Source organism: Vulpes vulpes, chromosome 4, assembly GCF_048418805.1.
Source record: "Vulpes vulpes isolate BD-2025 chromosome 4, VulVul3, whole genome shotgun sequence".
In the NCBI taxonomy this organism is placed as follows: Eukaryota; Metazoa; Chordata; class Mammalia; order Carnivora; family Canidae; genus Vulpes; species Vulpes vulpes.
Window position 1 is genome coordinate 54,413,961 of NC_132783.1, and position 23,395 is coordinate 54,437,355.

General features: G+C 37.3%; 1 protein-coding gene across 1 annotated transcript in view; it reads left to right on the forward strand.

The window, feature by feature from the left end:
* LOC140598421 (uncharacterized) overlaps nucleotides 1–23,395 on the forward strand; it is a 107,016-nt gene that overhangs the window by 67,438 nt on the left and 16,183 nt on the right. Inside the window, exon 5 of the mRNA XM_072754958.1 lies at nucleotides 19,617–19,700. Within this exon, the coding sequence (XP_072611059.1) occupies nucleotides 19,617–19,700 (84 nt within the window). The remainder of the gene's footprint in view (nucleotides 1–19,616; nucleotides 19,701–23,395) is intronic.

Here is a 23,395-nt window from a genome sequence, read left to right on the forward strand (position 1 = left end):
TACAAATACGACCTGAGATTTAAAGAGAGAACAGCCAGAACACTACAGAGAGAAGGGGTTTCATTTCTAACAAGGTAGGAAGGCAAAAAATAAGTGAAAACAAATAAAGTGGGGAAGGGGCTCCATGAGGAGCCGGGCTAAGGCCAGGTGGCAAGACCCTCCGGGACAGGAAAGCCCAGCCCCAGAGGAATGGGAACTTTAAAAATCTGCGCTGGAGTTTTCCCAGACAGAAAAGCACTTAGGGAAATTGGGCAGAATCGCAGGAGGGGCAGTGAAGCCTCCAGATTCCCAGAGTCACTATAGGAGGAGAGGTGACCAGGGGAAAGCACACCACAAACCACAGGCGGATCTTGGTGAAGGGCTGAAGTGCCGCAGCCCTCAGGACATTTGGGAGAAGCCGGTCAGTTAGGTGGACCAGCTCCAGAGTGGCCTGTACACTAGAGCCTGGCAACGGATGGAGGGGACTCTGCCCATTTCCCTTCAGGAAGGTCCCTGGGAGTGTAGGTCCAGTAGCACAGGGCCCTGGATTCCAGGGCACCCAGGTGGACAAGCTGGCGATCCTGCTTTCCCCCTAGGACAGGCAGAAGCAGGGAGGGCACAGAACAACGAGAACTCTCCTGCCGCTGGGCACCCTCAAATTGTGTAGATCAGTGAATCCATGCTGGCCCCCAGGGGCATCTAGGCCAGTGCGGACTAGGAGACTGCGGTTAGTTACTTGTGGGGAGCTCGACTCCAGGGCTGGAAATCTGGCCACTGCCATTTTTATTTTTTCCTCTTCCTTTCACCTTGTACCTGCGAGAGGCGGGACTTCTAGGGAACAGAGGCTTCACAGGATAAACAGCTCCCACTGAGCCCAGCAGTTGGCAGGAGTGGGGTATCTCCACCCAGGCACAGACACCTGAGAATCAGCACAGCAGACCCCTCCTCCAGAAGACCAGCTGGAAATACAAGGGAAAAGCAAGTTTACTGAACAAGCAGCACTGGAAAGCTCCTGGACTGAGGGAAAATAGTACATTGAACTATAGGGTCCTTTTTTCTTTTCTTTTCCCATTATGATTCATTTTTATATCAGACTAAAAATTTCTAATATTTTTCTTTTCAACCTAAACTATAATATTTTACCAGCTCTTCATTTTTAAGTTTTTTCCTTAATGACTTTCATATTTCTTCAATTACATGTCTTAGATTTTTTTTTCACTTCTAAATTTCCTTCGATGTATTCAATTTTATTTTGGTAGATATACGAGACATGGGTTTTTGTTTTTTGTTTTTTTCTGCCTCATTTTGCTTCTTCAATGGTGGAAGTTAGTACCTTCTAACACACGACCAACATACATCCCAGAACCAAGTGGAATACCGTGTTGGTTCATTCCGTGAGATTATATTCTCTCTTCATTCCCATTCTGCCCCCTTCTTTTATCTTGTTTGTGTTTTGGTGGTCAATGTTGGGGTTTCTACAAGTATTGCTGGTTTATATAAATTTGGGACTGAGCATCTTCTTACGTACAGAACTTAATACACTCAGAACCAATAGGATCACTCTCCAGGACCCCTCAGGTAGACTACATTCTCTCTCCACTACCACTTCCTCATCACTATCATCACCCTCCCATTTTTTTTTCTCTTTTTCCTCTTTTCTTTACTTTTTTTTCTTTTCCTTTTTTCTTCTTTGTTTTTGGTTTTTGGCTTTTTATTTTTACTACTTTGTTTTAAAATTTGTTTTTCACTTTAGTGGTCCTTTTGTTTTGTTTTGTTCTGTTCTTTTTGTTTTACTTTCTGATCTCTGACCTCTTCAGAAACATCTAGGGTGTATTTTACTTAGGTTGTGGTTGATATTTTTGACCCAGTTAGCTCATACAGCCACTCTGCACTGGACAAAATGACTAGAAGGAAGAATTCACCACAAAAGAAAGAACCAGAAACAGTACTCTCTGCCACAGAGTTACGGAATTTGGATTTTAATACGATGTCAGTAATTCAATTCAGAAGTACAATTATAAAGCTACTGGTGGCTCTGGAAAAAAGCATAAAGGACTCTTGAGACTTTGTTACTGCAGAATTGAGATCTAATCAGGTCAAAATTAAAAACAGATTAAATGAGATGCAATACAAACTGGATGTTCTAATGGCTAGGGTTACTGAGGTGGAAGAGAGAGTGAGTGACATAGAATTCAAGTTGATGGTAAGGAAGGAAGCTGAGGAAAAAGAGAAAAATAATTAAGAGTCCACGAGGAAAGGCTTAGAGAAATAAATGATAGCTTGAGAAGGAAGAATATATGTCTAATTGGGATTACAGAAGAGGCTGAGAGAGAGAGAGAGAGAGAGAGAGAAAGAGAGGACTACAATGTATTTTGAACAAATTATAGCTGAGAACTTCCGAAATCTTGGGAAGGAAACAGGCATTCAGATCCAGGAGATAGAGAGGACCCCCCCCCCCCCAAATCATTGAAAACCATCAACACTTCAACATTTAATAGTGAAGCTTGCGAATTTCAAAGATAAAGAGAAAATTATTAAAGCAGCAAGAGACAAGATATTCTTAATTTATATGGGGAGAAATATCAGATTAACAGCAAACCTCTCTCCACAGAGGTCTGGCAGGCCAGAAAGGGCTGGCAGGATATATTCAGGGTACTAAATGAGAAGTGTAGCCAAGAATACTTTATCCAGCAAGGCTCTCATTCGGAATAGAAGGAGAGATAAAGAGCTTCCAGGATAGGCAGAAACTGAAAGAATATGTGACCACCAAACAAACTCTGTAAGAAATATTAAGGAGGACCCTGTAAAAAAAAAAAGAGAGTGCCCAAAGACACAATCCACAAAACAAGGACTAAATAGGTAATATGATGACAGTAAATTAAGATCTTTCAATAGTTACTCAAAAGTGAATGGGTTAAATGATCCCATCAAGAGACACAGCATATTGGACTGGATAAAAATGCATCTATTTGCTGTCTACAAGAGACTCATTTGAGACCTAAGGACACTTACATTTTCCATTCAAATGATCCTCAAAAAAAAGCTGGGATAGCAATCCTCATATCAGATAAATTAAAGTTTATCCCAAAGACTGTAGTAAGAGATGAAGAGGGACACAATATCATACTTAAAGGGTCTATCCAACAAGAAGACCTAACAATCATGAATATTTATGCCCCTAATGTGGGAGCTGCCAAGTATATCAATCAATTAATAACCAAAGTAAAGAGATACTTAGATAATAATACACTAATAGTAGGAGACTTCACCACGGCACTTTCTGCAAATGACAGATGTTCTAAGCAGAACATCACCAAAGAAACTAGGGCCTTAAAAGATACACTGGACCAAATATATGTGACAGATATATACAGAACATTCCATCTGAATGCAACAGAATACACATTCTTCTCAAGTGCACTTGAAACTTTCTCCAGAATAGAACACATACTGGGTCACAGATCAGGTCTCACCCGGTACCAAAAGATTGGGATTGTCCTCTGCATATTTTTAGACCACAATGCTTTGAAACTAGAAATCACAGAAGAAATCAATCACAAAAAGAAATTTGGAAGAAACTCAAACATGTGGAGGTTAAAGAGCATCCTATTAAAAGATGAAAGGGTCAACCAGGAAATTAAAAAGATTCATGGAAACTAATGACAATGAAGATACAACCGTTCAAAATCTTTGGGATACAGCAAAAGCAGTCCTAAAAAGGAAATACATCACAATACAAGCCTCCCTCAAAAAATTGGGAAAAAAATCAAATACACAAGCTAAACTCACAGTTAATGGAATTGGAGAAAGAACAGCAAGTGAAACCTACACCAAACAGAAGAGAAATAATAAAGATTTGAGCAGAACTCAATGAAATAGAGAACAGAACTGTGGAACAGATTAACAAAACCAGGAGTCGGTTCTTTGAAAGAATTAATAAGGTAAATAAACCATTAGCCAGCCTTATTAAATATGAAAAAGACTCAAATTAATAAAATCATGAATGAAAGAGGAGAGTCATAACCATTACCAAGGAAATACAAATGATTTTGAAAACGTATTATAAGTAGCTATATGCCAACAAATTAGGCAATCTAGAAGAAATGGACGCATTTCTGGAAAACCACAAACTACCAAAACTGGAACAGGAAGAAATAGAAAACCTGAACAGCCAATAACCAGGAGGAAATTGAAGCAGTCATCAAAAACCTCCCAAGACACAAAAGTCCAGGGCCAGATGGCTTCCCAGGGGAATTTTATCAAATGTTTAAAGAAGAAACAATATCTATTCTACTAAAGCTGTTTTGAAGGATAAAAGATATGGAAACTCATTTTATGAGTCCAGCATTACCTTGATTCCAAAACCAGACAAAGATCTCACCAAAAAAGGAGAATTATAGACCAATATCCCTGATGAACACGGAGGCAAAAATTCTTACCAAGATACTAGCCAATAGGATCCAACGGTACATTAAGAGGATTATTCACCATGACCAAGTGGGATTTATCCCCAGGATACAGGATACACTCGTAAAGCAATCAATGTGATAGTTCACATCAACAAGAGAAAAAACAAGAACGATATGATCCTCTCATTAGATGCAGAGAAAACATTTGACAAAATACAGCATCCATTCCTGATGAAAACTCGTCAAAGTGTAGGGATAGAGGGAACATTTCTCAATATCATAGAAGACATTTATGAAAGCCCACAGCGAATATCATTCTCAATGAGGAAAAACTGAGAACTTTCCCCTATGATCAGGAACATGACAGGGGTGTTCACTCTCACCACTGTTATTCAACATAGTACTAGAAGTCCTAACCTCAGCAATCAGACAACAAAAAGAAAGAAAAGGAATTCAAATTAGCAAAGAAGAAGTCAAACTCCCCCTCTTTGCAGATGACATGATACTGTATATAGAAAACCCAAGAGACTCCACCCCAAGATGGCTAGAACTCATATAGCAATTCAGCAATGTGGCAGGATACAAAATCATTGCCCAGAAATCAGTGGCATTTCTATACACTGAGACTAAAGAAAGAGAAATTAAGGAGTCAATCCCATTTACAATTGCACCCAAAAGCATAAGATACCTAGGAATAGCGACACCTGGGTGGCTCAGTGGTTGAGCATCTGCCTTTGACTCAGGGTATGATCTCAGTTCGGGTTCAAGTCCCACATCAGGCTCCCTGTGAGGAGTCTGCTTCTCCCTCTGCCTATGTCTCTGCCTCTCTTTCTGTCTCTCATGAATAAATAAATATAATCTTTTTTAAAAGATACCTAGGAATAAACCTAACCAAAGAGGTAAAGGATCTATACCCTAAAAATTACAGAACACTTCTGAAAGAAATTGAGGAAGACACAAAGATATGGAAAAACGTTCTATGCTCATGGATTGGAAGAACAAATATTGTGAAAATATCTATGCTACCCAGGACAATTTACACATACAATGCAATCCTAACCAAATACCATGGACTTTCTTTACAGAGTGGAACAAATAATTTTAATATTTGTATGGAATCAGAAAAGACCCCAAATAGCCAGGGGAATATTGAAAAAGAAAATCAGAGCCGGGGGCATCACAATGCCAGATTTCAAGCTGTATTACAAAGCTGTGATCATCAAGACAGTGTGGTCCTGGCACAAAAACAGATATATAGATCAATGGAACAGAATAGAGAACCCAGAAATGGCCCCTCAACTCTATGGTCAACTAATATTCAACAAAGCGGGAAAGAATAGCCACTGGAAAAAGGAGTTTATTCAATAAATGGTGCTGAGAAAATTGGACATCCACAGGCAGAAGAATGAAACTAGACCACTCTCTTTCACCATACACAAAGATAAATCAAAATAGTTGAAAGATCTAAGTGTGAGACAAGAATCCATCAAAATCTTGAGGAGAACACAGGCAAAACCCTTTTTGAACTTGGCCACAGCAACTTCTTGCAAGATACATCTATGAAAGCAAGGGAAACAGAAGCAAAAATGAACTCTTGGGACTTAATCAGGATAAAAAGCTTCTGTACAGCAAAAGAAACAGTCAACAAAACTAAAAGACAACCTACAGAATGGGAGAGGATATTTGCATATGACATATCAGATAAAGAGCTAGTATCCAAGATCTATAAAGAACTTATTAAACTCAACACCTAAGAAACAAACAATCCAATCATGAAATGGGCAAAAGACATGAACAGACACTTCTCCAAAGAAGACATACACATGGCCAACAAGCACATGAGAAAACGCTTTTCATCACTTGCCTTCAGGGAAATACAAATCAAAACCACAATGAGATCGCACCTCACACCAGTGAGAATCGTGAAAATTAAAAAGACAGGAAACAACAAATGTTGGAGAGGATGTGGAGAAAGGGGAACCCTTTTGCACTTTTGATAGGAATGTGAACTGTAACAGCCACTCTGGAAACTGTGTGGAGGTTCCTCAAGAAGTTAAAAATAGAGCTACCCTAGGACCCAGCAATTGCACTACTGGGGATTTACCCCAAAGATAGAGATGCAGTGAAATGGCAGGACACCTGCAGCCCCAATGTCTATAGCAGCAATGTCCACAGTATCCAAACTGTGGAAGGAGCCTCGGTGTCCATCGAAAGATGAATGGATAAAGAAGATGTGGTTTATGTATACAATGGAATATTACTCAGCCATCAGAAACGATGAATACCCACCCTTTTCTTCCATGTGGATGGAACTGGAGGTTATTATGGTGAATGAAGTAAGACAATCCGAGAAGGACAATCATTATATGATTTCACTCATACAGGGAATATAATAAATAGTGAATGGGATTATAGGGGAAAGGAGGGGAACTGAGTGGGAAAAATTAGAGAGGGAGACAAACCATGAGTGACTCCACTAACTCTGGGAAACAAAGGGTTGCAGAAGGGGAGGCAGGTGGGGGGTTGGGGTAACTGGCTGACAGGCACTGAGGAGAGCACTTGATGGGATGAGCACTTGGTATTATACTCTATGTTGGCAAATTGAACTTTAATAAAGGCAAATTAAAAAAATAAATATAAAATAAAAACCCAAAAAGTTCAGTATAAAAGACTGTTCTCTGATAATAAAGAGTTAATAAAGGTCAAAATCTTCAGAGAACTGTTGAAAAGAGTTCTCTGGACTAGAGAAAGTGACATATTTTGTGGAAATCATACAAAATATACATAGGTCAGGACATGTTAATTACAGTTATTTTTTAGAAAGATATTTTTCACACAAGCTACATGTTGAGAAATTGTTATACAAAATTATTGGTTAACCTGCTGTGCAAGAAGAAAACAATTTGATACCTGCAGAGAATTTGTGTGGTCGACCTCTCATAATGTAAGTGAAATTTTCTCATTTAAGTGGCAACTTCTACCTATATTTAGATCCAAACATAACTACCCCCATTTCTTAGGCTATTAAAACATCGCATTTAATCATAAAAATGATCAAATGGAACATTAATCAGCTAAGGTAGTTAAATACAAATCTGGCAAAGATCTAGAATGCAACAATAACCACAGCAGGACAAGGAGACAACAAAACAAAAATTAAGTCAACTCCAGACTTAAATAAATATATAAAAACTACAGAGTTTACATATATAAAGTGTTGAAAATGTTTTTTGAGATCATTTGTTGAAAACATATCTGTGTAAGAGAGCAGGCAAAAAGGTTTGCTACCCTTTTTCTTTCTTTAAATGTTAAAGCTGAAGGGGAGCCTCTGAAACACTGTGTTCATTTTTGTTTTGGTAGGTGGAGTTCACTAACCAAAATGACAACAAACACTCGGAAATGGGGACTTACTCTATGGCATCTATTCAAACCTCTTAAAACCAGGGATGTTTTCCTGTCTGATGTATAAGCCACCCAAGCACAAATTAAAAGCAGATGCTCCATAGTTCTCTGAGAATATTTATGGCTTGGAGTCTATACTTCCTGGTCACCTCTCTATAGCAGGACATCCTGAAGAGGTAGTGAATTTTGCAATAATGAATGCTCCCTTCCAGCAGATCTCAACTTCTCTGTTTTGAAATTAGATTACACATTTTCTTTTCTCAGTGGAAAAAATATCTTTGTAAAAGGAACTTGAAGCATTTTCCATACTACATATGTCCTAATTATGCACACATACTTTTATGTCTTAACCAAAAATAAGAAGGACAATTTTACTTCTACGTACTGAACTCCCTCCTTTGGTAAATTTCATTTCAGTGTAGCCTGTTTTTCTGAACAATAGATTGAAATATGGAGAACAGCAATATTCATAAAAATAGAATGCAAAATATTAGGGTTTCCATTGAAAGATACAAATATGGCAATTGGATTTGTACATCTATGCTACCAACATTTATTATATGCAACATTCATAGAGCAGATATTATGGGGATTCAGCCAAGAAGCACAATTATTGCTCTTTGGCTTCACTGAACTTAACATAGTTGGGAAGAGAGTGTTTGAATGCATAAAAATGGAAGTTAACAATAGAAAATTATAAAACAGATGTTGCCTGTATGTATACGGAAAATGGTCATTCAAGAGAGAGATTTTAACTTAGCCTGAAATTGTCATTCTTTAATATGAAATACAGTAAGAGTAGTCTCACCCAGGAACAGAGTATGGCATAATGGAAAATGGAAATGGATTAATTTACTCAGAAAATGCCAATATCCTAAAAGAGATAAAGCCCTGGAGTAGAAGCAGTGAATACAAGAGGAATTAGAGCCCTCAGAGAGGTGATGTCCCCACATAAAATGTACCCAACCCCTTTGCTTCCTGAAGCAATCTTAGAGTTCCCATTCTACAAAATAATTATTGTCTTCTGTCTTCTTGAAACTTTATTGTAAGTGACACTTTATTCCTTGGATGAGTTTTTTCTGACTCTTCCTTCCCTCCTTGAAGTGTTTCCTGCCAAATCAAGGAGAGGGGGTAATGATGCCTTCTCTACCCAGAAGCAACTGATTGAAATGAAATGTCCTCAACTTGCTTCACTCACCACCACACAAAATGCTCTTACCACTTGTCTTCAATACAGTATAAATCAGAGGGTATTTAGTTTGTGTGGTGTCTCTGTTTAGGTGTCTTTCTCCCTTTTCAGTCAGTGTTAGTGTTTTTATCCAAGACAACCATGAGCTCTACACAACATTTAACACAGATCTACTAAGCAGATTGATTAATGTTTCAAGTGATGATTCAAGTTAAGAATAAATATAGTGCCTTAGATATCTAAAAAGGAAGTTTTATTTTAATATTTTTTATTTTTAATTTATTTTTATTGTTTTGTTTTGATAAAATGTTTTTATTTTTATTATTACTTTTAATAATAAATTTATTTTTTATTGGTGTTCAATTTGCCAACATACAGAATAATATCTAGTGCTCATTCCGTCAAGTGCCCACCTCAGTGCCTGCCACCCAGTCACCCCCATCCCCGCCCTCCTCCCCTTCCACCACCCCTTGTTCGTTTCCCAGAGTTAGGAGTCTTCCATGTTCTGTCTCCCTTTCTGATATTTCCCACTTATTTTTTCTCCTTTCCCCTTTATTCCCTTTCACTATTATTTATATTCCCCAAATAAATGAGACCATATAATGTTTGTCCTTCTCCGATTGACTTATTTCACTCAGCATAATACCCTCCAGTTCCATCCACGTTGAAGCAAATGGTGGGTATTTGTCATTTCTAATGGCTGAATAATATTCCATTGTATACATAAACCACATGAATGGATAAAGAAGATGTGGTTTATATATTTTAACATTTTTTTAAAGCAAATGTTATAGCAGGGCTTATGGAGAAAATTTCCAACCCTTAAGTAGAAAACACAGGTGTCATGATTTTTTAAAAATGAGATTTCAAATCTTTTCTCTTTATCAACTCAACTCATAACTTATTTTAAAGGGTTTTTCTTTCTTTTTTTATGATTTTAAAATTTATTTATCCATGAGAGACACAGAGAGAGAGAGAGAGGCAGAGACATAGGCAGAGGGAGAAGCAGTTGGGCTGCCCAACTCCTAACTTTTGAGTGTTAAAAATGATTCTGCAGAAGGGGAAAATTGGTGAAGTAGAGACACAGAGGGAGTAATGGAACCTAGAAGGATTCTAAGGGCAAAATTGTGACAATAGGAACATAAAGCTACCTAGAGGCTTCAGTAACCACCACCACCTCCATTCCTCAACACTGAGATGCCTGTTCTGTTCCTTCTCATCAGATAATTAGGTTTCCATGAAAGACAAGGCAAAGGTTACTCTTGTACCTCCTCCTCCTCCACATTCCATTTCTTATTGGCCACCGAAAGAATAGTCCCTGAGATCTCTGCTCCTTTTTTTGTTTTACTGAATCTAAAACTGAAGAATTTCTTATCTGAACTTATTGTTCCACTGCATTTACTCTGTTGAAAGTTACTAGTAACAAATCCCTGCTGACCAAAATATTAAAAATTTTTCTCTTTGCGTTGGAATTACACAGGTCTTGGATTCAAGTTTGTAGATTTATATCAAATTTTTGCTTCTTCTGAGCTATTTGGTCATAGGCAACTAATTTAACTTGTTTTTGCCTCAGTTTACTTATCTGTGAGATGGCAATAAACTAATACAAAAAGAATCATTATACTTATACTTAACACTAACCTGTAACCTCTTTCTTAGTAACTTGTAACTTGTCTTCAGAAGATATAAATTACTTTGGGATACTTTGGATGTTGCTCACAGGGACCCCTATTCTCCTGAGATGATTAAGCTCTAAAGTTGATAATGGGTCTCAAGATACACAGATGGCATCAGTGTGAATTGCTAGGTACCACCTTTGCACAATGCCCTTTGCACAATGGGCAGCTCCATTAGTCAGAAAGAAACAAGTACTCTCAGAGATGCCTATTCTGAATCATGAATTCACCTTGAACACTGGTAACTCTTGTTCTACGGGCCCCCTGATACTGTTGGCATATTTCACTGGTTATACTCTGTTCAAACCACTGGTACTTCTGAGTCCACTATTCTGTCTCTACAGAATTTTTTCTCCACCTGGAAGGATCCTTCTCAAAAAATATTGCTAGGTTGATTTCCTTCAATATTTTCCTTGTCTATCAAGACTTCAAATCCCCAAGAATAATAGCATTCTGTTAACAAGGTTAGTAATATAGTAGTTGTTGATATGTAATAATCTCATTAAGTTAGCTGAGTTATACATATTACTTAAGAGGTGTCAGATGCAGTGCTTTACATATGTTAATTCTTTGAAACCTTCAACAGCTCTCTGAAGAAGGTACTATTCTAATCACCATTTTACTGATAAGGAAGCTGTGGCACAGTTTGGTTGGCAATGTGCCCAAGTCTTACAGCTAGAAAGTGACAGAGCTGGGATTTGAACCCAGACAATCTGGTTCCCTAGTTCTTACTCTTAGCTTCTATGATGTACAGCTTCTTTATTACTTAATTATAAATTAGAAAGTGACAGAATCACTATTCCTCAAAATCTCTAACCTTAAAATCCATACAAAATTGTCCTAGGTATATACTCCTACCTTCTTCCAAACTGGATGGAAAATTCCATTTAAGTTTTGTTATTTTTTATAACCTCTCCATAACATCATATCAGGAAGATGTCTTTAAAACAATGTGAGGCAAACAATTTTTGAAGATTCAAATATTTATTCTTAATTTATAATTGGTGAGAAAATACTTTCTGAATCGGGAGGGATTGGTAAATTCTTAAACAAAAGTTCAGGGTGTGTGTGGAAAATTAGTGAGCTGTGTGTTTTGACTGGAGACTATGGGAGGGTAATAAATCTTGAAATTTGACAGGAAATAAGCCTGGAGAGGTAGGATGTGTCCAAATCATGGAGATCCTTGAAAGCTTGGTTTGGAATTGTAACAAACTCTATAGACAGCAGGGGATCCTCTGAGAGTTCTGTGGGGAGCCAGGGTTTGAGTTGACTTAGGGAGATTCTTGGAATGGTAACAACTGAAGTAGAGAAGCAGAAGTAGGAAGATCAGGTAAAAGGATACTTCAATTATAGCTACCAAAAGACATGCAGGAATATTTATAGCACTGCATTCATAATAGCAACTTTATTCATAAAATCCATAGAGTGGAATAATAAATAGTAATTAAAAGAGCCTGCTACTGTAAACAATATGAATGAATCTCATAGACATGATGCTGAGTGAAAGAAGTCAGACAGAAAAGTATATATGCTAGATGGCATGACATGACATGTCCAATGACAAAAAGTTCAAGAACAGGGAAAACAAATGGTGAGAAAAGTCAGAATAGTTACCTCTGTGGAAGCAGATGGTGTTTATTGACTGAGAAGGGGCATGGAAAGGTGTTGGAAGTATTTTATCTTCTGATCTGGATGGGATTATGTGGTTTACGTACATACATACCCCTGCATATATATGTGAAAATTCATTGCATTGCACACTATGATTTGTGCACTTTATAGTATATATACCTTGGTAAAAAGATTTTAAAAATTATCACAATCAACTCTCCTAATAATTATAGAAACCTCCCAATGAAGAGTTCTCTTTATTTTCCTCTAATTAAACCAAAAAAAAACCCAAAATCTACTTTAGATTTTCTTCCTGGTTGGTTTGGTGATCTCTCTGTGATTCACTGAATCAGTGGCGAGGGTGGAGGGGTTCAGGAAGAGGTGGAGAAAGGAGAAAAGGCTTTCGAGGTGATGGAGGAGAAGGGAGGAAATGAATCAACCTCTTTGGGCGTGATGCAGTGCAGGCTGCACCACTCAGAGAGACAGCTTCTCTTCCTCTCACAATGATTTCAACATAGCTTCCCTGTTTTTATTTCCCTCCACTAATGCCACTGTCTTAGTGAATGAAACAAGGCAGGTCACTGTGATTAATCTATTTTCACATAAAATAACGAAGGACTTTTTTTTTTTTTAAAACTAGAAGCTAGTTTGTATAATTTGTAATTTGTAGAGCATACAAAGGATTGTAGTAATTGGACCATATATACCTACAAATGTATAAAATCAAAGTAAGCTGATTTTCTTGCCAAAAATTTGTAGTTCTGAGATGATCACGTGGTTTTGTAAATAAGCTCATACTAATCAGACTCAGATGTATTTATATTTTTTACAACCAGTGAATTTAAAAACTCTTTCAACAAATATTTGCTGAGCAGATTCTATGTAAAAGACAAGGCAGTACTGTTGTGGGGAAACCAAAATAAATGGGGTGTAGTTCCTGTCCCCCAGGAGATTACAGTCTATCAGGAAGATTAGATTGGTACCAAATAGCTGGTTGGCAGGAAGGTACATGACAACTACCAAGAGAAAAGTTGAGTTCTTGGGAGTTCAGAGTCAAATAGGTGGGATTTCAACAGAAAAAGATGAAAAAAACTCTTTGGGGAGAGAAGGGAACAATGGCACCATAGCTACTATTTTTATGCTACAGTGTGTACAAAATGCTATCACATACTTTCTTATTGAGTCCTTAGAAGAATTCTTATTGAGACTTTGAAGAGTCCTTATTGTTCATTTCATGTTCCTGAGGAGTAAATTGAAGCATGAGGAGCTAGCGGCCTTCCCAAATTAGAAAACCCAGGACCTACCTACACCCAAGTCTCTCTGATTCCCTGGATATTTTTTATAAAAGCAACCAATACGTCCTAAAGTTAAGAATGTGGACTCTTGAGCTTGACTGACTTTGAATCCCAATCTCCTTACTTCCTGGTTTGGGGTTTCTTGCAAATTATTTCATTTTTGTGTATGTCTGTGTCTTCATTTGTGAACCAGGATTAAAAATAAAAATTTACTTCAGTAAATTTAAATGAGTTTACTCACAAGAAGCATTTAGAATAGTTCCTGTATGTATTAATAGTATGTTACTATTAATAGTTTGCTATTATTATTTTTTGAAAAAATGTATCTTAAAAATAATATATACTCTGTAGGAAATTGCAGAAAGACCTAATAAGAGTTTGGAACACTTGTTAGAGGTAAGACTGACATGAAAATCAATAATGTTTTTTAATCCAAGAATAATCTATTTGAAAATATATTAGAAAAAAAAAGATACAGTTCAAGGTGGCAACAAAAGTTATCAAATACTAAGGAATAAAGCTAATAAAAATGTGCAAAATGTTTATGGAGAAGATATGGAAAATATAGAAAAAGGGGATGGGGAAAGAAGACATTGTAGATAAAGAAAATACCATGAGTAAATACAGTGAATGGATGTTTGAGGAAATAGTTTGATACAAGGTGGGATACACATAACAGGGAGTGAGATTAAGGCAGAAATATTCATTTTGAGTATATGAGTAAGATCATAGATGGCTCTGAATGTTGGACTAAAGATTTTGTAATTAATTTAGTAGGTGGCAGGGAACCATTGTAGACTTATGAATAGGGATTGACCTCAGACAAGGAAGATTCTCCAAGAGAAGAGAATTTAAATAGGCTAGGATTTACCTGGGATCTGGGGGAAGATGAAAATTGGATTTTAGGACAGTTAAAAAGGAAAATGAGCCAGTCACCTGGGTGGCTCAGTGGTTAAGCATCTGCCTTTTGCTCAGGTTGTGATCCTAGGATCCTGGGATAGAGTCCCACATCAGACTCCACACAAGGAGCCTGCTTCTCTCTCTGCCTGTGTCCCTGCCTCCTCTGTGTGTCTCTCATGAATAAATAAATAAAATCTTTAAAAAAAGGAAAGTGAGCCTTTAAAAAATAATCCTAAATAATAAATCAATCTTCTTGATAATATATTTTTTTAAAATCTGTGAATTACTTAGTGATCATTAGAAATGTATTGAATCTGAGTAAATTGCTACTTGGCTTACTATCTGAATATCTATTCTGACAATAAGGAAATGGTAAACTTCAAGGTTTGCATTTATTTTGGTGTGTTATCTACTGACAATGCTGTAGATACATACTGACATGCTCTATATGAGAATATGAATAGTCCAACTAAAAAAAACTTTTTGCCAAAAGTTTTTTTTAGATTTTATTTATTTATTCATGAGACACACACACACACACACACATACACACACACACACAGAGGCCAAGACACAGGCAGAGGGAGAAGCAGGTTCCATGCAGGGAGCCTGATGCAGAACCTGATCCCAGGTCTCCAGGATCACGCCCTGGGCTGAAGGCAGATGTTTAACCACTGAGACGCCCAGTCATCCCTTGGTAAAAGTTGATAATGTTTTCAAAGGTAGCAATACTAGAGAATACGTGAATAATTTCTTACTTAATGGAATAGAATGTGAAATACAGGGATTATGAAAAGGCAGAAAGGGAAAGAAAATGAAAATGTATTGAACGACTACTCTATTTTCCATTTTATAGGATTTGCTAATTTAATCTTGACAACAATACCACAAGGTATGAATTATTATCCCTATTTCATTTGGCATCAAATTTCCTCTTCATTATTTATTAATAATCAATCCCAGATAAGTTAATCTTTATTTATTTGTTTGTTTGTTTGTTTATTTTACTTAATCTTTTAAACCTTAGCTTCCTCATTAATTAAAATGGGGTAGTAGTAATGCCAAATTCCCAGGGTTTCTGTCTGGATTAAATACAATAATACACATTAAATGCTTAGCCCAGTACCTGGCTCATAAAAGCTAACACATACTGACTTACCTGCACCAGACACTGGGCTAAGAAATTTAAATTCATCATCCCTTTAATCTTCACAAAAATCTTCACACACTTTATTGTAACACCATTGTTATTGTTATTCTTCTAAATAATAATAAGTTTTATTATTATTTTTTGTAACTCTGAGACCTGTGAATCCAAGATCAAAAAATAACAAGTGACAAAAGCCATATTCAAATTTAGCTTTGTCTGAGAGCAAAACCCAGAAACTTTTAAGAATACCCCACATCAGAAAATGATAATATTACTAATAAATTACCTAAATTCTGTTTTTCTCTATAGAGCTTCTAATTTGGACTCTGATGAGACAATAAGACATTCGTTAAGTACTGGATCATATTTTCATCTTTAAAATGGACTTAAATGAAAATGTGATACAGACTGGAAGAATGTATATGTGAAAATAATCAATGTTGCAGTTAGAGGATAGACCGTACTAGAAATGGCTCTTGAGTATCTACAACTGTGCTCACCTATTCAATGTGGTTTTAGTACAGGGTAGTGGGTGTATATGGCCCAGCAAGAAGGATCTGTGTGGCATTAGTCAGGAAATAGGCAGGTGATAAAATATAATCACTTAGCTAATTTTAATTCTGTATCTAAGTTATAAACCTGGATCTTCCCAACCATGTACTTGTAATACAACTATAAATCTATACAGTATCTAATCTTTATTTATGTATTTATGTATGTATGTATGTATGTATTTATTTATTTATTCTAATCTACTTTTAATAAAAGTGGATAAATCCATGACTTTGGGGTGAACATTTTCACAACCTATTTGGAGTGGAGGGATGGGGAAGAAATCTCTGAGACCATGATGAAAGAGCAACCGATTCTTGCTCAATTACCACTAGGCTCATTTTAGGATTTAGGATTTCATTTTTCTGATTAGGTTTGCAAGTTTAAGGACAGAGTTGAAACTCTAGAGGAAGTTTTAAAGACTGTCTAGTGGAAAGACTGAGGTTGGGAAAACACCTGAACTTGGCATCTGACAAGGAATTGATAGGAAAATAGAAATGTTTAGTGGGGATTTCCATTATGCTTTTTTGATGTGTGGTATATAATATCAACTTCTGAATATTATGTATTAAATCTTTGGTAAAATTTGCATTTTGGGGGCTGTTGCTTAAAAGAATGTTTTTGTTTGTTTGTTTGCTTTTGCTTTTGTTTGATGGGAGGATAATGATCTGGGTCCTACTTGAAGGCGAGGAGAATATACTTGCCAACACTATGATTTTTTTCTAGCCTACAGAAATGATGGCCTTGATCTTTAATTTACCTATAGCACTCTCAGTTCATGTTTCCTTTCCTTAAATACTTTTTTATTTATGCAATATCTTGCTATCTTTGAGAAGGTGATACAAGTTCTCAGGGCTAGTTGGGGCAACTTGGGCAAAATGCTGGGTCAGACTATTAAGTGACTGACATAACAAAATGTGGCACTACAGTGAACTTAACAGACCCTGATTGGGTCTGGATACATAGCCACTTGAGTGGATTCTGTCTTTGTTTGGTAATAGACCAGCGGTTAGGGGTGCCTCTGAACCTCACATGTGTCATTAACTGAGAATCTCTGACTTGAGAACTAGGAACAAGTTTCTTTTTAGGAGATCCATTTATTTGTCAGAAAGTCAGACATCTGAAAGTCTATACTGACACACTCTCACACAGATCACACTAACATATGTGAATTCCCTCGATCAGCAAGAGTAGGTCTTTTCTCACATAACATCATTTATAGTTGGCTACAGGACTAGTTAAAGCAAAGGAGGTATCCCTACTCTCTATATTTCTTGCACTGTCCACTCAGGCATTGGGGTGGATGCTAAACATCCTGTTGTCCTCTGCTGAAAAAATATGTAGCCGGTGAATCTGTGACCTATTCTCTCAGCTGGATCAGGACCCAGTGGTCTTCATTGGCTGATGTGGCCTTACCTTGGCTCTTGCTGACATTATAAGTCCCTTGAATCTCTGCCATGTCATCTGTGTAGTCCACATCTTGGATAAGTCCTAGAGTCCTATGTCTCTTGGATGTATGTAGGAGATACAGGATATAGGTATCCTCATTAACTATGGCTGTCCTTTGGCAAGACTTCCAGTCCTCTGAATAACTATCTCCTCTGACCCTACTCTGGGCCCAGCAGAGGACAAAATCAAGGGGAGTTTCTTGATTTCTCTGATACACTTGAGAGCCAGGGAAGGACTGCAAGTGCTAATTGGTCAGTCTGTCTGCCCAATAACAGCACACTATCACATTTCTGTCACTTCTGAGAGAGCATCTTTGTGGACGTCATATTTCCCAGATGAGTCTTTATGTCTTCTTGGTTTGTTCCCTGAAAAGCCAGGCAATTGTTTCTTCTGCTTTAGGAGGTCTCCATCTCTTCATGAAACTTATCTGGGTCTTCTAGCTCTTTTCCTTCTGGACTGAAGTTCAGGGAAATCTGGACCATACATCTCTGACCTCCTATATCTTTGTTCCTCACACCAGGGTCTTCCTCCTTACTTACTTCCTCTGCCTGTCACTTGCAACTGCAATTTCCTTCTCATCTAATCTTTCCTATCCCAGCCTTATTCTTGGTTTTAAAAGTATGTGATGTAAGGGGAAGAAGGGAGGAAACCTAGTTTACTAATAAAAGAACACACATTAGATGTAACCACTTTACTAAATGAGCAGTATGTGTAAACCTCCTGGAGGTATTTACATTTGGAAGGAAGAGGTATTGACTGTGGGAAGGTTATTGGTGTAGGTGTTTGTGTGTGTGTACATGCATACAGGGGTGGGAGGACTGGGGACAGAAATCTGTTTTTGACCTTTCTGGGTGTTTCCTCAGGAGAAATAGCACCACTCCCCGCTAAGTAAACCCTTCACTCTGGGTAGACTGATGTACTCTGACTCCCCATTCCTTATCTTCTTTGCATGTTCCCTCACATGCTGTCCCATTCTTCATCTCCCTATCCAAATCCTGTCTACTAAAAAAGTAAAAAAGAGAAATAATGAAAAACAGATAAAACTGCCTTTTATGTGATTCTTTAAGAACTTCCTGGGTTGTTAGCAATAACTCCTTTATTAACAATGGGATGCTTGCTTTTGCTTTTGTACAAATAAAGGTTTGTGTGGTATGTATAAATCTGTCTGGAAGCCCATTTGGCACTTCCCTTATACTATTAATTAGCCTTTTCTGCATTTATGTGCTTTAAACAAGATTGAAAACATTATGGAAGCAGGAATCCTCTCTCTTTCTCTGTCCCCTCCTCCCCCAAAAAAGAACAAACATTAGAAAACTTAAAATACACAATACTATTCATGTTCAAAGCATATGAGGGAATTGATGGATGAGAAAAGACAGATTTCATTGTTCTCAGACTTTTCTACAGTCTATAGGGAAAATGCCCCGCAGCTAACATTCAGAAGGAAGACTGAGGGTAAGTGATATAATAGAAATATAAAATACTTTGGAAGAACTGGAGAAAGAGAGATGTCCTTTGTGGCTGAAAGAGGGTGAGAGTGGGGAATTTCTCAGGGAAGGAATGAGAAGGCATAGAGAGCAGATGGGATGAGGGAGGAGGGCAAGGCAGAAGGAAAGACATGGTAAAAGCAAAGTTGAGCAGAATGAGAGTGTGGTGTTCTGTGGTGTGCAACAATGTGGGGTAGGAGACAAGTCTGGGAATCCGATTTGATCCCAGGCTCTCTGGGCTCTGTACTGCATTTTCACTGGAAGAGGAAAAGTTGGCAAATCATTCCTAACCAACTATACTTTCTCTGCTGATCTTTTATCTCTTTCAAATAAGCTCTGTTTACTTGTTTAGTTAATAATTCCTACCCTGAACTTGCATAGTTGGATAGTTAGAAACTTTCCCTTCCGACTCAGGAGGGAGTGAAAATCATAATTTAGTTGACTTTTACAGAGCTATTTGTGTGACTGTCTGGTCTGACTGGAATAATGGATCTTTTCTTTCTTTGTTTCTCACCAGCCAGTGTGGTTTGTGATTTAATAACCAGGCAGAGCACCGAAATTAAAACTGGTAATATTTTAAGCTTGAATGAGGAAAAGAGAGGTAAGAATTTTAAATTGTTAGATTTTTCTTTTTCCTTTTTCTTTTTTTTTTAAATTTTTTTATGTGGGTGGCTCTCTGTCTTCTTTGGAAAGAGTTTAGGCCAAGCAAGATCTCACCATCAGTTAAAAAAACTGAGCATGAGAAAGGAAATGCCCCTGCTCCTAGTTTATTTTTCCTATAATACAATTCAAGTCCTAGAGGAGAAGGTAGTTTTTACCATTCTGTATCCTTTAAGATGTGACCAAAACAAAGTGATGACTTGTGCAAGAGATTAGTTTACTTAAAAACAAAAACAACCCAACAATGATTCTGAGTTCTTTTGGTAAGTGACCTAAGTGTTTCTTATTTTTTTTCTGAAATTATATCAATGGAAGATAGATACATTCCTTTTTGTGTGTGTAGGTTGTGTTGGGGAGCTCAGATACAGCAAAGTGTGAAAGATAAGATTTAGATAAGCTATCTAAGCAGGTGTGCTTGATCAAAATAAGATTCACAACCACTTTATTTCCCTTTTTCCCTAGTACTTTTGAAAAGAAGCTATTTTTTTCCCTGAAAGAGAAAAATTCTTCATTTTTCATTGATAGAATCAAGATGAAAAGAACACTTGACTGTTCTTTATTTTTGGCAGGACTGTTCTTTACTTCCTAGTGTTTACCAGGAGATAGTCATAGCATACAAAATACACATTTTGGGAAAATAAGGGAGTGTGCTGAACAGTCAGTGTTAAAGAAGATGAAGGTTGTCCCACTATTGTTTTTGGTGATATATGACATATATTATGTTAATGGACTTGTCAGAGAATTGAATGAATGATTATAAGGATTCCCTCAGTTAATTCTTCCTTTCTTCCTTTTTAAAATCCTTTTTTTTTTTTTTTTTTTGGTTAGTTGCCCAGATTTTTTTTGCTCATTTTTAACTTAAATCAAAGTTTTGTCACTTAATGTACATTACTTGATTTTATCCAAATAACCTCATAAAGTTTGGTATGAATATCTTCATTATACTGATAATGAAAATTGAGGTTCAGATAGGCTAAGTAAAGGACAGAACTGGGATTTGAACCCAGGGATTTCTAATTCTGAACCACATGTTCTTACTAGTATCTTGTACCTTATTTTTCCTAAGTTAACCATAGGTATATAGTAGAACCTTTAGCAACTATTTGTTCATGATAAAAATAATTTGGAATCTTTTAAGATAGAAAAAAATAAGTAAACTTATCCAAGATGCCTTTGGAAACATCCTGTTTAATACTCAAATGGCCTGTGCTCCTAGCGAGCATGACTTTAGAAATCCAATCATTTCATCAGATTCTTTTTTTCTTAGTATCTCTGTTCTTACCATTATTCTCCTCCTTGGTCATTTCCCAACCAAAGATGGTCACTTCTAACCATTTGAGAATTAACTTTCCAGTCTTCCCTTATCTCCTTAAAGATGATTATTAGTATTAGTAATGCTAGGAGTAGTTGTACCTAATAAGGGCCACTAGTTGTTCACTCTCTCAAGAAGAATTTACTTTTTGGATGACCAAAAGGTGTTACACCCAGCAGAGCGAGTACTTTGAGTGTCTGGAGCCAGAACATCTGGCTTCAAATCTGCATTCTGCCACTTACAGGCTTTGTGACTTTAGGCAAATTGCTCAGCCTCTCTAAGACTTAGTTTCCCTGTCTGCAAGATGATGATAATTGCACCTACCTCATGGGTGTTGTGAGAATTAAATATCCATGTAAGGAGCTTGGCATAATTCCTGCCAGAGAGTAAGTCCTCAAGTGCTAGATCCTTCTCAGTCATTTTCTTCACTTTATCTTTGTTATGTCATTATTATTAACCTGACCTTTATTCCTGTAAATAGTGTCAATATCCTGAAAGGATTACCTTCTCCAGGGTGCACAGAGGCATCTCAAAATGTGAGAACTAAGAAACACTTGCAGGTCAAGAAGTCAAGGAAAGGGTATCTAGTTAAAATTCTCAGAAAGGTATTTGGCTTCAACCAAAAATGACAAGTTTAGGCCAAGGAAAAATTCCTGAGGAAGGTAGTAGGGGAACTCTTCTAAATAGTCAAGGATGTGGCTTATTGCCTCACCTGAGGGGTGGGTTTCCCTGCCCTCCAGGCTCCAGTCATTTCTGAGTCATGGCTGTGTCACCCCTTCTTCCCTGCCCAATGCCACTTCCTGAGGCTGGTGAGGATTTTCCTCCAACTTGTTGTTTTATAGGGACACCAGAGGGAGTCTGATATTGTGAAACACAGCTCTAGCCTGAAAAATTATGGATTTGGCTTCTGACCCTGATCTCAGCCTCAATTTGTCAGTTGACTTTAGGCAAGTCATTAATTTTTTGCCATTTTAGTTGAATTAAGTGTAAAGTAGAAAGACTAATCAAGTCTACCCTTCTGATTCCATAATCCAACATATGCAGAAACCATTTAAAAATTTCAAATAACTTTCCCTGTTTAAAATATTATTATTTGCCTGTATACTATTCTAATCTTTTGTTAAAGACTTCTGCATCTCTATTCATGAGGGATTATGACTCTCTTTTTTTGTACTGTCTTTGTCTGTAATGAATTAGGAAATGTTTTCTGGTTTCTGGAAGAGATTGTATAGAATTGGTGTTAATTTTTTTTTTTTAATGTTAGGTAGAAATCTTCAGTGGAAGCATAATTTCTGCTTCAATCATCAAACATGACTTAGAAATTGTGAGGGGAGGGATCCCTGGGTGGCGCAGCGGTTTGGCGCCTGCCTTTGGCCCGGGACGCGATCCTGGAGACCCGGGATCGAATCCCACATCAGGCTCCCGGTGCATGGAGCCTGCTTCTTCCTCCGCCTGTGTCTCTGCCTCTCTCTCTCTCTCTGTGACTATCATAAATAAAAAAAATAAAAAAAAAAAAAAGAAATTGTGAGGGGAGCATAAGTCAATTATATTTACCCCATATTTTTACTTACTGTACCCATTCTTCTTTTTTTTTTTTAAAGATTTATTTACTTGAGAGAGAAAAAGAGCATACACACAGACCAGAGAAGAAGCAGATGAAGATGGAGAATCAGACCTCATGACTGAGCCAAAGGCAGACACTTAACCAACTGAGCCACCCAGGCGCCCCTCATTCTTCCTTCTTGATATCTCAAGATTTCTTCTTTTATTGTTCTTTTTCTGCTTAGAGAGCTTTAGTCATTATTTTAGAGTATGTCTTCTGGCAACAAATCCTCTTAGTTTTTCTCTTTTCCTTTTTGTAAGAGGATCTTGATTTCCTCTTTGCTCCTCAAGGATCTTTCTTTTTCTTTTCTTTTCTTTTTTTTTTCTCAAAGATTTATTTATTTATTTATTTATTCACACAGAGAGAGAGCGAGAGGCAGAGACACAGGCAGAGGGAGAAGCAGGCTCCATGCAGGGAGCCCAACGTGGGACTCGACCCCAGGGCTCCAGGATCACACACCCTGGGCTGAAAGTGGCGCTAAACCGCTGAGCCACCTGGGCCGCCTAACAGTTACTTTCTTCCAAGCCTTGAAAAATACAGTGCCCATGAATTCTGATGAGAAATCATCTACCATTAGAGTTGTTTTTCCCTTACATGGAAATGATATTTTTTCTCTCTGAATGCCTTTAATATTTTCTCTTTGTCTTTTCTTTAGTTTCCAGAAGTTATTTTTTAAAGTTTTTATTTTAATTCCAGTTGGTTAATATATAGTGTAATATTA